The sequence below is a fragment of the Panulirus ornatus genome, chromosome 17 (assembly GCF_036320965.1).
Source record: "Panulirus ornatus isolate Po-2019 chromosome 17, ASM3632096v1, whole genome shotgun sequence".
Lineage (NCBI taxonomy): Eukaryota > Metazoa > Arthropoda > Malacostraca > Decapoda > Palinuridae > Panulirus > Panulirus ornatus.
Genome location: NC_092240.1, coordinates 52,444,040 through 52,459,747, shown reverse-complemented (window position 1 = coordinate 52,459,747; position 15,708 = coordinate 52,444,040). Strand labels below are relative to the sequence as shown.

The window sequence follows — 15,708 nt, the reverse complement described above, 5'->3', positions numbered from 1 at the left end:
TTTTCAACCCTTGCACTTTTCCCTTGACCTCCTGCTGCTTTGCTTTTATACATCTCCCAGTCATTTGCATTCATTCCCTGGAAGTATCGTCCAAATGCCTATCTTTTCTTTTTCACTAACAGCGTTACTTCTTCATCCCATCTTTCACCACCCTTTCTAATCTGCCCACCTCCCACCTTTCTCGTGCCACATGCATCTTTTACACAAGCCGTCACTGCTTTCCTAAATACATCCCATTCCTCACCCACTCTCCTCATGTCATTTGGTCTCACCTTTTGCCATTCTGCATTCAATTTCTTCTGGTACTTCCTCTCGCAAGTCTCCTTTCCAAGTTCATTGTCTTCTTTGTATGTTGTTGAATTTTATTTTTGATATTGAAATTCCCTTTTCAGGCATGGATATCTCACCCATTGATTTGATGAATATTGAACGGTTTGTCAAGCGTGTAATTGGACTATCAAGATATCGTAAGGAACTTGCAGTGTACTTGAAGGACAGGATGTCATCTGTAGCACCTAATTTGTCTGTTCTAATTGGAGAGATAGTTGGTGCCCGCTTAATCTCACATGCTGGGTCATTGACCAATTTAGCCAAGTACCCTGCTTCCACTGTCCAAATCCTCGGAGCTGAAAAGGCTTTGTTCCGAGCCATTAAGACCCGGTCCAATACACCAAAGTATGGCCTTATCTTTCACTCAAGTTTTATTTCACGTGCTGCAACCACAAACAAAGGAAGAATCTCACGTTATTTGGCCAACAAGTGTTCCCTTGCATCACGAATAGATTGCTTTACAGGTAGGTTTAACCACATGTTACAAGTTTAGTAAAATTTAATAAAGTCTTTGCTTAATCTGGAATTTTTTCCAATATCAGTCTTTAGTTTTGGTTCATCTTATTTATGTTGGGTTTGAACTGCTTGCTTACAAAAAAATTTGTGTGTGTATTTGATAATATTCTAGACCTTCATCCAGCTTCAGTTGGCTTGTGTGTTGTGTTAAACCCATATAAAAACAAATTTATTTTTATTCTTTTTAAGGCTGGAGTCACGGACAGAAGTCCACATCAGGGCTGGGCATTTCAGTATTATTAGTTTAGATTTGAAACCTGGGTGTGTGTGAAGGGGTCAGGATAGGTAGAAATTACGAGCAGGATAGATGAATAAGTTGTGTAATAGAGTTGAAATTACTAATAGGATAGATGCATAAGTTGTGTAGTAGAGTTTGAATTAGGGTAATAGATCGGTTGAAAATTCGGAATGTGGCAAAGTTATGTGGTGTGTAGGATTCATTTTGAAAGGTACATTGAAAAAGATAGTTTTTAGGATGATTAAGTCACATAGAATGTATGGCTGATGACAATTTTGGTCAGGAAGGCAGAAAATGGTGTAGTAGGAGGAAAGGATAAGAAAATGGTGTAGCAGGAGGAAAAGATAGGGGAGATGAAAAGATGTATTATTTGAATTAATTTGGGCTTGGGTTGTTGCAAATGAAGATTCTATAGGAAGGATTGGGGATAAGATTCAGTGAAAACAATATGGATGTTGGATGACTGGAGATGTGAGTCTTCCTTGATAAATCAACAGTGCGTAAAATGAAAAAAGTCCATGTTTTTTTCTTTTCACACTTGGCATGGGTTGAGATTGTGTATAACTTCAGGGGCTTTGGATATATGAACCACCCTATTAAATTGGGAATTAAGTGATGTGAATGATGGATGAGTGAGCTGGTAGATAGACAGACAAATAGTGTTTCCACCCTGATCAGTTTTTAAGCCATGTGTTTCTTGTGGTCTATACATCACTGTCCCACTACTTGCCAGTGATGTTACCATTGTACATATCCTGAGCTCAGACTCATTTGTCCACTCATGAGATAATATTTGAACAACAGTCATTCATTAAGGTAGTGAAGGATGGTTATATTTATATATATTTTTATTTTGCTTTGTCGCTGACTCCTGCGTTTGCGAGGTAGCGCAAGGAAACAGACGAAAGAAATGGCCCAACCCACCCTCATACACATGTATATACACACACGTCCACACACGCAAATATACATACCTATACATCTCAATGTACACATATATATACACACACAGACGCATACATATATACCCATGCACTTAATTCACACTGTCTGCCTTTATTCATTCCCATCACCACCTCGCCACACATGGAATACCATCCCCCTCCCCCCTCATGTGTGGTGGGTAGCGCTAGGAAAAGACAACAAAGGCCTCATTCGTTCACACTCAGTCTCTAGCTGTCATGCAATAATGCCCGAAACCACAGCTCCCTTTCCACATCCAGGCCCCACATAACTTTCCATGGTTTACCCCAGACGCTTCACGTGCCCTGATTCAATCCACTGACAGCACGTCAACCCCGGTATACCACATCGATCCAATTCACTCTATTCCTTGCCCGCCTTTCACCCTCCTGCATGTTCAGGCCCCGATCACTCAAAATCTTTTTCACTCCATCTTTCCACCTCCAATTTGGTCTCCCACTTCTCCTTGTTCCCTCCACCTCCGACACATATATCCTCTTGGTCAATCTTTCCTCACTCATTCTCTCCATGTGCCCAAACCATTTCAAAACACCCTCTTCTGCTCTCTCAACGACACTCTTTTTATTTCCACACATCTCTCTAACCCTTACATTACTTACTCGATCAAACCACCTCACACCACACATTGTCCTCAAACATCTCATTTCCAGCACATCCACCCTCCTGCGCACAACTCTATCCATAGCCCACGCCTCGCAACCATACAACATTGTTGGAACCACTATTCCTTCAAACATACCCATTTTTGCTTTCCGAGATAATGTTCTCGACTTCCACACATTCTTCAAGGCTCCCAGGATTTTCGCCCCCTCCCCCACCCTATGATTCACTTCCGCTTCCATGGTTCCATCCGCTGCCAGATCCACTCCCAGGATGGTAAATGCCTTTATTATTCTTTACCATCTGAAAACATAGCTTGAACATCAGAAGAAGGTAAAGGTCTTGGCATTGTAGAGGAGGGCAAGCAGATCAAGTTTTGAGGTCAGACTAGGAGAATTGTTTAGTAGGATTGATTTAAACGTGACTGTAAGTTTTTTTAATAGGAATCTCCCCAGATGTAAGAGCAGCGGACTATAGAAGGATGAATCAGTGCCAGTATTTTGCACAAGATTTTGTTAGGGCAAGGTGCATTAGAAAAAAAAGGTATTCCAATTTTAGGGGCACTTTTTTTTATCTTAAAGAGGGTTCAAATTTGTAAATACATTGAAACATACAAGATTTGTGCCATATCTAAATTTTTTCCATATTCTGGCAAGTACCAAAACTCCCTCCACCTCCAGTTGTGGCTTGGAATTTGAGAAAGGGCAAAACATCAATTACAAATCAGAAAAAGGGCAAGGTGTTTGTTGTGCTAGGCTGAAATGGCCTTGGCAGAATGTTGAATCGCTAATGTGGGAAATGGCGAAAATATACAGAAAAACTTATAAGGTGGTTTAAGCTCCAACATAATGAAGGTGTAAGCATTTCTGGGGAGATGCTTATTGAGCAGCCAAAGTTTTTCATAGAGAACTAAAGCTAGACTAAGACTGAATATTTGCCAGGATGATTACACAAGTTTAAGTGGAGATATGGAATTTTAGTACATAGTGTGTCTGGTGAAGAGCGTAGTGCAGACACGGAAGCTGCGACAAGGTTTGTGGATGAATTTGCACAGTTAGTGACTGCAGAAAACTTAGTCCCAGAAGATGTGTAAAATGCTGATTAATCTGTCCTATACTGGCATCATTTGTCACGAAAAATCCTTGCCCAAGATACTGAGGATTCTCTATATGGAGGTTAGGATTCCAAAGATAAGGTAACATTTCTTGGCTGCAGCAATGCTGCAGGAACACATAAACCAATAAACCAAGCTGATGGTAATTGGCAAGAGTGTTTGCCTGAGAGCCTTTATAGGAGAGCAAAGGCAATTTATAGCAGAACAACAAATTATGTCTGTTTATTTGATTCAAAGAAAAACCAAAGTACCAGAAGCAAGCTACATTGCCATAGTGGTTGAAAAAGGTCATTAAAAACACTGTAAATGCTCATTCCAGCATAGAAAATCCTCTTCTCTGCACCTCCTCTGCCCCTGATGTGCAAGTGTCTGATGACCCTGCAGATCCTTGAGACACTGCTGACCCTGCATATCCTGAAGACACTGCTGACCCTGATGTACTTCTGATTTAACCATAAAAACCTTGTTTGGAAGCATTAATATTAATTTTTTTATTTATTTTGCTTTGTCGCAGTCTCCCGCATTAGCGAGGTAGCGTATGGAAGCAGATGAAAGAATGGCCCAACCCACCCACATACACATGTATATACATACACGTCCACACACGCACATATACATACCTATACCTCTCAGCGTATGCATATACACATATACACATGTACATAATTCATACTGTCTGCCTTTATTCATTCCCATTGCCACCCCTCCACATATGAAATAACAACCCCCTCCCCCCCTCATGTGCACGAGGTAGCGCTAGGAAAAGACAACAAAGGCCACATTCGTTCGCACTCAGTCTCTAGCTGTCATGTAATAATGCACCGAAACCACAGCTCCTTTTCCACATCCAGGCTCCACAGAACTTTCCATGGTTTACCCCAGATGCTTCACATGCCCTGGTTCAATCCATTGACAGCAGGTCGACCCCGGTATAGCACATCGTTCCAATTCACTCTATTCCTTGCACGCCTTTCACCCTCCTGCATGTTCAGGCCCCGATCACTCAAAATCTTTTTCACTCCATCTTTCCACCTCCAATTTGGTCTCCCACTTCTCCTCGTTCCCTCCACCTCTGACTCATATATCCTCTTGGTCAATCTTTCCTCACTCATTCTCTCCATGTGACCAAACCATTTCAAAACACCCTCTTCTGCTCTCTCAACCACACTTTTTATTACTACACCTCTCTCTTACCCTATTATTACTTACTCAGTCAAACCACCCCACACCACATATTGTCCTCAAACATCTCATTTCCAGCACATCCACCCTCCTCTGCACAACTCTATCCATAGCCCACGCCTTGCAACCATATAACATTGTTGGAACCACTATTCCTTCAAACATACCCATTTTTGCTTTCCGAGATAATGTTCTCAACTTCCACACATTCTTCGACGCTCCCAGAACTTTCACCCCCTCCCCCACCCTATGATTCACTTCCACGGTTCCATCTGCTGCCAGATCCACTCCCAGATATCTAAAACACTTCACTTCCTCCAGTTTTTCTCCATTCAAACTTACCTCCCAGTTGACTTGTCCCTCAACCCTACTGTACCTAATAACCTAGCTCTTATTCACATTTACTGTCAGCGTTCTTCTTTCACACACTTTACCAAACTCAGTCACCAGTTTCTGCAGTTTCTCACATGAATCAGCCACCAGCGCTGTATCATCAGCGAACAACAACTGACTCGCTTTCCAAGTTTTCTCATCCACAACAGACTGCATACTTGCCCCTCTTTCCAAAACTCTTGCATTCACCTCCCTAACAACCCCATCCATAAGCAAATTAAACAACCATGGAGACATCGCACACCCCTGCCGCAAATCTACATTCACTGAGAACCAATCACTTTCCTCTCTTCCTACACGTACACATGCCTTACATCCTCGATAAAAACTTTTCACTGCTTCTAACAACTTGCCTCCCACACCATATATTCTTAATACCTTCCACAGAGCATCTCTATCAACTATCATATGCCTTCTCGAGATCCATAAATGCTACATACAAATCCATTTGCTTTTCTTAAGTATTTCTCACATACATTCTTCAAAGCAAACACCTGATCCACACATCCTCTACCACTTCTGAAACCACACTGCTCTTCCCCAATCTGATGCTCTATACATGCCTTCACCCTCTCAATCAATACCCTCCCATATAACTTCCCAGGAATACTCAACAAACTTATACCTCTGTAATTTGAGCACTCACTTTTATCCCCTTTGCCTTTGTACATTGGCACTATGCAAGCATTCCCCCAATCCTCAGGCACCTCTCCATGAGTCATACATACATTAAGTAACCTTACCAACCAGTCAACAATGCAGTCACCCCTTTTTTGGTAAATTCCACTGCAATACCATCCAAACCCCACCGCCTTGCAGGCTTTCATCTTCCGCAAAGCTTTTAGTACCTCTTCTCTGTTTACCAAATCATTCTCCCTAGCCCTCTCACTTTGCACATCACCTCGACCAAAACACCCTATATCTGCTACTCGTATCATCAAACACATTCAACAAACCTTCAAAATACTCACTCCATCTCCCTCTCACATCACCACTACTTGTTATCACCCCATTAGCCCCCTTCACTGAAGTTCCCATTTGTTCCCTTGTCTTACGCACTTTATTTACCTCCTTCCAAAACATCTTTTTATTCTCCCTAAAATTTAATGATACTTTCTCACCCCAACTCTCATTTGCCCTCTTTTTCACCTCTTGCACCTTTCTCTTGACCTGCCTCTTTCTTTTATACATCTCCAACTCATTTGCATTATTTCCCTGCAAGAATTGTCCAAACGCCTCTCTCTTCTCTTTCGCTAATAATCTTACTTCTCCATCCCACCACTCACTACCCTTTCTAATCTGCCCACCTCCCATGCTTCTCATGCCACAAGCATCTTTTGTGCAAGCCATCACTGCTTCCCTAAATACATCCCATTCCACCCCCACTCCCCTTACGTCCTTTGTTCTCACCTTTTTCCATTCTGTACTCAATCTTTCCTAGTACTTCCTCACACAAGTCTCCTTCCCAAGCTCACTTACTCTTACCACTCTCTTCACCCCAGCATTCTCTCTTCTTTTCTGAAAACCCCTACAAATCTTCACCTTTGCCTCCACAAGATAATGATCAGACATCCCTCCAGTTGCACCTCTCAGCACATTAACATCCAAAAGTCTCTCTTTCGCGCGCCTATCAATTAACACGCATTAATGGTTGTATTATTTCTTGTTTTAAGCTTTGTTCTACCTTTGATAACACAGCAATCTTTTTGTGGAATGAGCCGGCAAGACTATGGGTTGGTGCTAATTCATGTCTTGTCACGAAGTTTTTTATTTTTTTTTCATTTTTTTAAGTGATAGTATAAATGCTTTGTTGGGTGCTTTCTCTCTACAAAGGTTGTTGTTGGAATCAAGGTAGCGGGAGTGGTAGTCTAGATTGTGTCCCCTGTTGACAGATTAATTTCAGACTTTTTCTAAGTGAATAGTTGTTGACCATGTGGCCCTTACCTTAGTTATCAGAATTTTTCATACAGTTATTGTTATTCTTAATGTGCAATTGAGATGTGGAAAAGGGGATTTTGATATAGAAAGAGACTTCTGGGTTGAGAATAGAGTGAACCAAGAGTATATGACCACCCATCCTACCAGATTTTTTTTGCTTGACAAGTTAGAAGATAGCATACAAAGTGAAAATGTCACTTGCAACTTGCAGGATCTTCATATCTTGTCCACATTATGTCCTTAATTCAACTGCTTAGGTGATCATTAGCCCAAGGTTCTTTCACTTAACCTGTCCCAAACTCAAGATTATTTCTTGGCTGAAAGTCTGTTTTTGCGTGATTTTTATACATAGTTAATAAACATTTAAGCCACCACTTCTTCAATTTGTTTATTAAATGATATATGTGTACGTGTATGAAGAGAGGAAAGTGATTGGTTCTCAGTGAATGTAGGTTTGCGGCAGGGATGTGTGATATCTCCATGGTTGTTTAATTTGTTTATGGATGGGGTTGTTAGGGAGGTGAATGCAAGAGTTTTGGAAAGAGGGGCAAGTATGAAGTCTGTTGGGGATGAGAGAGCTTGGGAAGTGAGTCAGTTGTTGTTTGCTGATGATACAGCGCTGGTGGCTGATTCATGTGAGAAACTGCAGAAGCTGGTGACTGAGTTTGGTAAAGTGTGTGAAAGAAGAAAGTTAAGAGTAAATGTGAATAAGAGCAAGGTTATTAAGTACAGTAGGGTTGAGGGTAAGTCAGTTGGGAGGTAAGTTTGAATGGAGAAAAACTGGAGGAAGTGAAGTGTTTTAGATATCTGGGAGTGGATCTGGCAGCGGATGGAACCATGGAAGCGGAAGTGAATCATAGGGTGGGGGAGGGGGTGAAAATCCTGGGAGCCTTGAAGAATGTGTGGAAGTCGAGAACATTATCTCCGAAAGCAAAAATGGGTATGTTTGAAGGAATAGTGGTTCCAACAATGTTGTATGGTTGCAAGGCGTGGGCTATGGATAGAGTTGTGCGCAGGAGGGTGGATGTGCTGGAAATGAGATGTTTGAGGACAATGTGTGGTGTGAGGTGGTTTGATCGAGTAAGTAATGTAAGGGTAAGAGAGATGTGTGGAAATAAAAAGAGCGTGGTTGAGAGAGCAGAAGAGGGTGTTCTGAAATGGTTTGGGCACATGGAGAGAATGAGTGAGGAAAGATTGACCAAGAGGATATATGTGTCGGAGGTGGAGGGAACGAGGAGAAGTGGGAGACCAAATTGGAGGTGGAAAGATGGAGTGAAAAAGATTTTGAGTGATCGGGGCCTGAACATGCAGGAGGGTGAAAGGCGGGTAAGGAATAGAGTGAATTGGATTGATGTGGTATACCGGGGTTGACGTGCTGTCAGTGGATTGAATCAGGGCATGTGAAGCATCTGGGGTAAACCATGGAGAGTTTTGTGGGGCCTGGATGTGGAAAGGGAGCTGTGGTTTCAGGCATTATTGCATGATGGCTGGAGACTGAGTGTAAACGAATGGGGCCTTTGTTGTCTTTTCCTAGTGCTACCTCGCACACATGAGGGGGGAGGGGGATGGTATTCCATGTGTGGCGAGGTGGCAATGGGAATGAATAAAGGCAGACAGTGTGAATTGTGTGCATGGGTATATAGGTATGTGTCTGTGTGTGTATATATGTGTGTACATTGAGATGTATAGGTATGTATATTTGCGTGTGTGGACGTGTATGTATATACATGTGTAAGGGGGTGGGTTGGGCCATTTCTTTCGTCTGTTTCCTTGCGCTACCTCGCAAACGCGGGAGACAGCGACAAAGCAAAATAAAAAAATATGTATGGTGTAAATTAGTAGTGTTGATACACCATTTTGATCCAACTATATAATATGATATTGAACCAGTTTGGATCAAAGTATTTGTGGTTTTGTTATGTTTTAGTTTAGGAGTTCATTTAGTAATATCTTTCTTCATGATAGTATTGTGACCATTTCTTTCCCCTTTTAACTTTCGTCAACAGAGAATCTAACTTCAGTATTTGGAGAAAAGCTTCGTGATCAGGTTGAAGAGAGACTGAAATTTTTTGACACTGGTGACCTCCCACGGAAAAACAATGAAGTCATGAGTGAAGCTTTAGTTGAGCACAATAATGTGCTACAAGAAGACGTGAAAACAAGGAAACGTAAGCTCGATGAAATTGTGGATGGTAAGTTGATTAATTGTACTGTATACACTAGAAGTGTATTTTTCATTTGAAAAAGTATGATATATCTGTACATTATAAGTTTTTGCCAGCTTTCAAGCTGTGTTTGTATTAGAATGAACAGTTTGATTCATTGTGCAGCCAGATATTCTGTTGTTGAATCCTGCTAACATGTCACTGAAGTACACTCTGCCAAATTTACACAACAGATGCATCCCTCTCTATGTTTGATTAGTCATATGTAGATAGGAAAGGAGTTAAAAGTATGTGAAACAGTTAAAGAAAGATATCAAGGGTAGTAGTTGGTAGGTAGCCACTGACCAGGGAGCTTTACTACTGGTACTACCCACCTGAGTATTGGGAGGGTTAATGACTGCTGTATAATGAGCCAGTACTTCAGTGGTTGTCAAGTTGCACTCTGACCCGGGTAGCCGTCTTTTCTTTTTGCCTTTCCCACGTATGGACCGCTGGTATTGTCCTCAAACATACAATCTAGACTGTAGACTTTCCAGTAGTGAGTGCTTTTGTTAGTCCTGCCTTTTTGGCAAAATGGTTGGAGCAATAGGTAGTAATATTAGGTAGTAGTTGGTAGGAACACTGAGAACACTGCTAGTGTTGCCCTTTGCCAGTGGCTTGTTAAGGAGAAGGCACTTAAAGGCTAAGAAGTGGCACTAAGAGTTGACCAGTTATGGAGATTTCTGCCTTAGCTAACACACACACATACCCGAGTTCCCCAAAGAAATTGGCATCATTTATAGATACATGGGTAGATAGAGAGATGGATAAAGTTCCTCAGAAGGAAGTTGCTTGTTGTAAGTGTTGTAACCCAGGTTTATTGAGTAAAGATATGATGTAGTTTTGAGTGAGGAAAGTATTTTAATTTGTTACATAAATGACAATACACGAGACAGTTGCAGCTTAGGCGTTGCATGAGAAAGTGTATTGTTGGGAGGAAGAAGGAGGCCCTAATCAGAAATGTCAGTTTCTGATGTATATATTTTTAGCCACATCATGTTAGTAATATCATCTCTTTCCATTTAACATTTTGATTATTCTCTGCAGGAAATAGGCTGGTTGCTTGTTGCCTATGGATGCATTTCCTTGAGACACGTAGTTTTTATCCTATGTATGGTTCTTTTCCTTGACTACATTCACTTTGTGGCACTGCTTAGTGGCCTTCCAAACATTCTCAGATAGAATTTATCTGGTATTGACTGTTGTTTTCACAGAAATAGAACCCCAACTTTGCTGTTGTTTTCCCAGAAATAGAACTGCAACTTTGCAAGTATTGTATGACAGAGCTTATCATGATTCAACCTACATTGGTGTTAAGGAGCAAAATTGTTTAGTAGTAGCAAATGATAAGTCTGTTTTATGGAATGATAGCATGTTTTTTGGAATTGGATATCTTAAGTCTGATATGTGGAATAAGGATGTCGGATGGGGTGAGAAGTGTTATGTCAAAATGTGAGAAGGAAGAGAGCAAGATTGGTTATGAAAATGAAAATTTGTGCTGAGGGGAAATGGATGTTTGGAGAGAATGAATGTAAGATGAATGACAAAAGTATGTATTTACATGGAAAGAGTTAGAGAGGGAAGGGAATGATTTTAATGCTGACATGTAAATCATGCTGATTGTGTTAACTTTGGAAGCATCTTCAAAAGTTACGTAAAATTTCACTTGCACATGTAGTGAATAAAAGTATGATACACAAGTGACTAATAACACAAATGTAGATGGATTAATAGTTTGCATAACTTTAAGTGATTACATACTGGTTATCAGATAAGGCTGTAGAGAATGATGAAGCAGCACAGGAAGTTCCAAAGAAAAAGAAAAAGAAGAAGAACAAGCAGGAAGTAAAGGAGACAGTACCAGTAAATGATGTTACTGTTGCACCTGAAGAGGAGGCATTACCAGATGTCCCAGAAGAGGAGGCATTACCAGCTGTCCCAGAAGAGGAGGCATTACCAGATGTCCCAGAAGAGGAGGCTGTAGCTGAAGTGAGTATTAATCACCTAATTCATATTGATATGAAGTTTTTTTTCTTGCTTTTCAGTCCGTACAACATACAATGTAATTTTGGAAGGGATACTTTAGATATTTTTTTTGTACCGTTTTACCAACCATCATCCATGAATTCAAGAAATGAGTTAGGCAGGATCATTGATGTTTCCACATCACTGTTAAAGGCTTCGAAAGGATTTATTTATTTATTATACTTTGTCGCTGTCTCCCGCGTTAGTGAGGTAGTGCAAGGAAACATACGAAAGAATGACCTAACCCACCCACATACACATGTATATACATACATATCCACACATGCACATATGCATGCCTATACATCTCAACGTATACATATATATACACACTCGGACATATACATATATACACATGTACATAATTCATACTGTCTTCCCGTATTCATTCCTGTTGCCACCCTGCCACACATGAAATGACAGCCCCCTCCCCCCGCATGTGCCCGAGTTAGCACTAGGAAAAGACAACAAAGGCCACATTCGTTCACACTCAGTCTGCAGCTGTCATTTATAATGCACCGAAACCACAGCTCCCTTTCCACATCCAGGCCCCACAAAACTTGACATGGTTTACTGCAGATGCTTCACATGCCCTGGTTCAATCCATTGACAGCACGTCAACCCTGGTATACCACATCGTTCCAATTCACTCTATTCCTTGCATGCCTTTCACCCTCCTGCATGTTCAGGCCCCGATCACTCAAAATCTTTTTAACTTCATCTTTCCACCTCCAGTTTGGTCTCCCACTTCTCTTTGTTCCCTCCATCTCTGACACATATATCCTCTTTGTCAATCTTTCCTCACTCATTCTCTCCATGTGACCAAACCATTTCAAAACACCCTCTTCTGCTCCCTCAATCACACTCTTTTTATCACCACACATCTCTCTTACCCTATTAGTACTTACTCGATCAAACCACCTCACACCACATATTGTCCTCAAACATCTCATTTCCAGCACATCCACCTTCCTCCGCACAACTCTATCTATAGCCCATGCCTTGCAACCATATAACATTGTTGGAACCACTACTCTTTCAAACATACCCATTTTTGCTTTCCAAGATAACGTTCTCGACTTCCACACACAACCCCCCCCCCCCCCCCCCACATGGTTCCATCCGCTGCCAAATCCACTCCCAGATATCTAAAACACTTCACTTCCTCCAGTTTATCTCCATTCAAACTTACCTCCCAGTTGACTTGTCCCTCAGTCATACTGTACCTAATAACCTTGCTCTAATTCACATTTACTGTCAGCTTTCTTCTTTCACAAACTTTACCAAACTCAGTCACCAGCTTCTGCAGTTTCTCACCTGAATCGGCCACCAGCGCTGTATCATCGGCGAACAACAACTGACTCTTTTTCCAAGTTCTCTCATCCACAACAGACTGCATACTTGCCCCTCTTTCCAAAATTCTTGCGTTCACCTCCTTAACAACCTCATCCATAAACAAATTAAACAACCATGGAAACATCATGCACCCCTGCCGCAAACCAACATTCACTGAGAACCAATCACTTTCCTCTCTTCCTACTCGTACACATGCCTTACATCCTCGATAAAAACTTAAAGATAATAATTTTTCTTTATCCAGTAGCAAACCAAGGACATAGTACTCAGTTGTGCCATGCAGTTTGGGTATTTTAGAATATTAGGATCAGTAAATTCAACATTTTTGATAATTCTTGTATGGATTGGAATTAATGGCACTTGATGTTTCTATCTATGGGAATAAAAAAAGAAGCACTCTTTGTGCAGAGGTCACATAGGGACAGGATTACTCAGCAAATATTCACAGAGTCTAGACTGGGTAAACATTTTATTTACAAATGTTCCTGCATTGACATTGAGTGAAACAAAATATATAACAACAATTACTGTTATAGGTCAGCATAAACACATTTTTGATAGTAAAAGGTAAGAGTCTCGTGTGTAGAATTGGAGTTTGTAAATGCATTATAAATAAGGAAGACCAATGTTTATGTATACTCATTATACACTCCCAACCCCAAGTGAGTAGCTGGCTTGGATCTTATCTTGTTGGCCAGTCAGGGAGTGGAATTTAAGCCCAGTAAACTGATGAGTTGCAAAACTAATAATTGCACTTAGGCTTATGTATGTAAGTGCATTTCCTAAGATTTTTGTTTTCCTCCAAAAGCCAGTTTAATATACCAGTATACTCTCTCCCTTCACCTTCTTTCCCACACTCAACACCTACTTATGGAGTTTCTCACTTGAAGCCAGCCAGCACCCTGTCGTCACCAAATGGCAACTGACTCGCCTCACAGGCCCCTCTCATCCCCAACAGACTACTTACCAACTCTTGTATCTATAACCATTTCATTTACCTTCCTTTCCACATCACACTCTCCTCCCACAGGCCCATCTTCACCTGGAACCACTCACACTCCTTTCTACCAACTCACACACGTGCCTTACACTCTTGACTAAAACTCTCCACTACTTTAAGTAGCTTTCCTCCCATGCCATCTATTTGTAACACATTCCACAAGCATCTCTATCACCCGTATTATATGCTTTCTCCCATTGCATATCAGTGCATAACAAGTAAATATGACTAAGAGTATTTTGAAAAATTAAAGCACCATAAGTAGCTTAGTAATTTACTTTTTGTTTCTTTTACCTATGTTGCTTTTTTATGGTACTTTTTCTATATAGTATACTCTTTCATTGAAATGTCACAAAAAACTAAATCAAAGTATTTCTGCATCTAGGCTGCAGTAAATGGTCCTATTAAGAAAAAGAAGAAGAAGAAGAAGAAGAAGACAGAAAGCACTGAAGTGCATGAGCCACAAGTTAATGGTGGAGAAGAATTAATGGAAGAGGTGCCAGGTAAAGAAGTTCCCAAGGAAAAGGAGGCTGACTATTTAGAAGTGCAAAATGATATGAATGATGAAGAGCCAGTGATGGAGACAGTACCAACAGCATTGGGTACAAAGAAGAACAAGAAGAAAAAGAAGAAGAAGGCTAAGCAAGAAGTGTCAGAATAACTGGTAATGAATATTTCTTGAGTATCTGATGATTACTCAGGTATACTGTGGATTATCAAATTGAAAATGAAACTGCTCATTATTCCAACACTTGTTCAGTTGTCCCAATCTGATAAACATGCTATTTTAATTCAGTAAAGTAAGCTTAGAGAAATTACAGCAAATGCATCAAACTTTATGTTCACTCAGTCCTTCAAGAGCAGTTTATGATGAATTAAGATGGATTGAGAGGAGCTTACAAGTATTGTAAATTATATGGTGATTTTTTTCTGCAACTGCTTTCTCTTGCTCTATTATTTTGTTATTATTAAAAGATGTGAAATAGAATTTATGAGTTGCATTTACCACATTAATTGTTGTCAAGCATTAAGTGAAAAAGATTTCGAGTGATTGGGGCATGAACTTGGAGGGTGAAAGATGTGCATATGATAAAGTGAATTGGAAGGAAGTGGTGTGTAAGGGTTGATATTGTGTCAGTGAACTTAACAAGAGTACGTGAAGTGACTAGGGGAACTATGGAGAGGTTTATAGGGCCATGTGGACAGGGGGCTGTGGATTCGGTACCTACCAAGTGATAGATAGAGAATGGGTGTGAGTGAATGGTGATAGGTAGAGAATGGGTGTAATTGTTGTCAAGCATTAAGTGAAAAAGATTTCGAGTGATTGGGGCATGAACTTGGAGGGTGAAAGATGTGCATATGATAAAGTGAATTGGAAGGAAGTGGTGTGTAAGGGTTGATATTGTGTCAGTGAACTTAACAAGAGTACGTGAAGTGACTAGGGGAACTATGGAGAGGTTTATAGGGCCATGTGGACAGGGGGCTGTGGATTCGGTACCTACCAAGTGATAGATAGAGAATGGGTGTGAGTGAATGGTGATAGGTAGAGAATGGGTGCAAGTGAATGTGGTCTTTCTTCATCTGTTCCAAGCACTACCACGCTGATGCTGGAAATGGCAGTCATTTATGAAAAAATGTATGTGGTTTTAGTTTATTTCTAAACAATATCAATACAATTTATCTTGTACTGTATTCTTCATTATTAAATCTTTGGTGATGTATATTTTGTTTAAATCCTGTGTTGTAAATCATTATTTACAACCATTAGCTTTTTAACCATTAAACTGCAGTCCAGATCAGTAGACTCAAGCACAGACATTTGCATTCC

General features: G+C 40.6%; 1 protein-coding gene across 1 annotated transcript in view; it reads left to right on the top strand.

The window, feature by feature from the left end:
• Nop56 (Nop56 ribonucleoprotein) overlaps positions 1-15,601 on the top strand; it is a 48,889-nt gene extending 33,288 nt beyond the window's left edge. The window contains exons 6-9 of the mRNA XM_071672544.1: positions 393-794; positions 9,302-9,487; positions 11,271-11,488; positions 14,266-15,601. Of these exons, the coding sequence (XP_071528645.1) occupies positions 393-794; positions 9,302-9,487; positions 11,271-11,488; positions 14,266-14,541 (1,082 nt within the window). The 3' untranslated portion in view covers positions 14,542-15,601. The remainder of the gene's footprint in view (positions 1-392; positions 795-9,301; positions 9,488-11,270; positions 11,489-14,265) is intronic.
• The last annotated feature ends 107 nt before the right edge of the window (positions 15,602-15,708 follow it).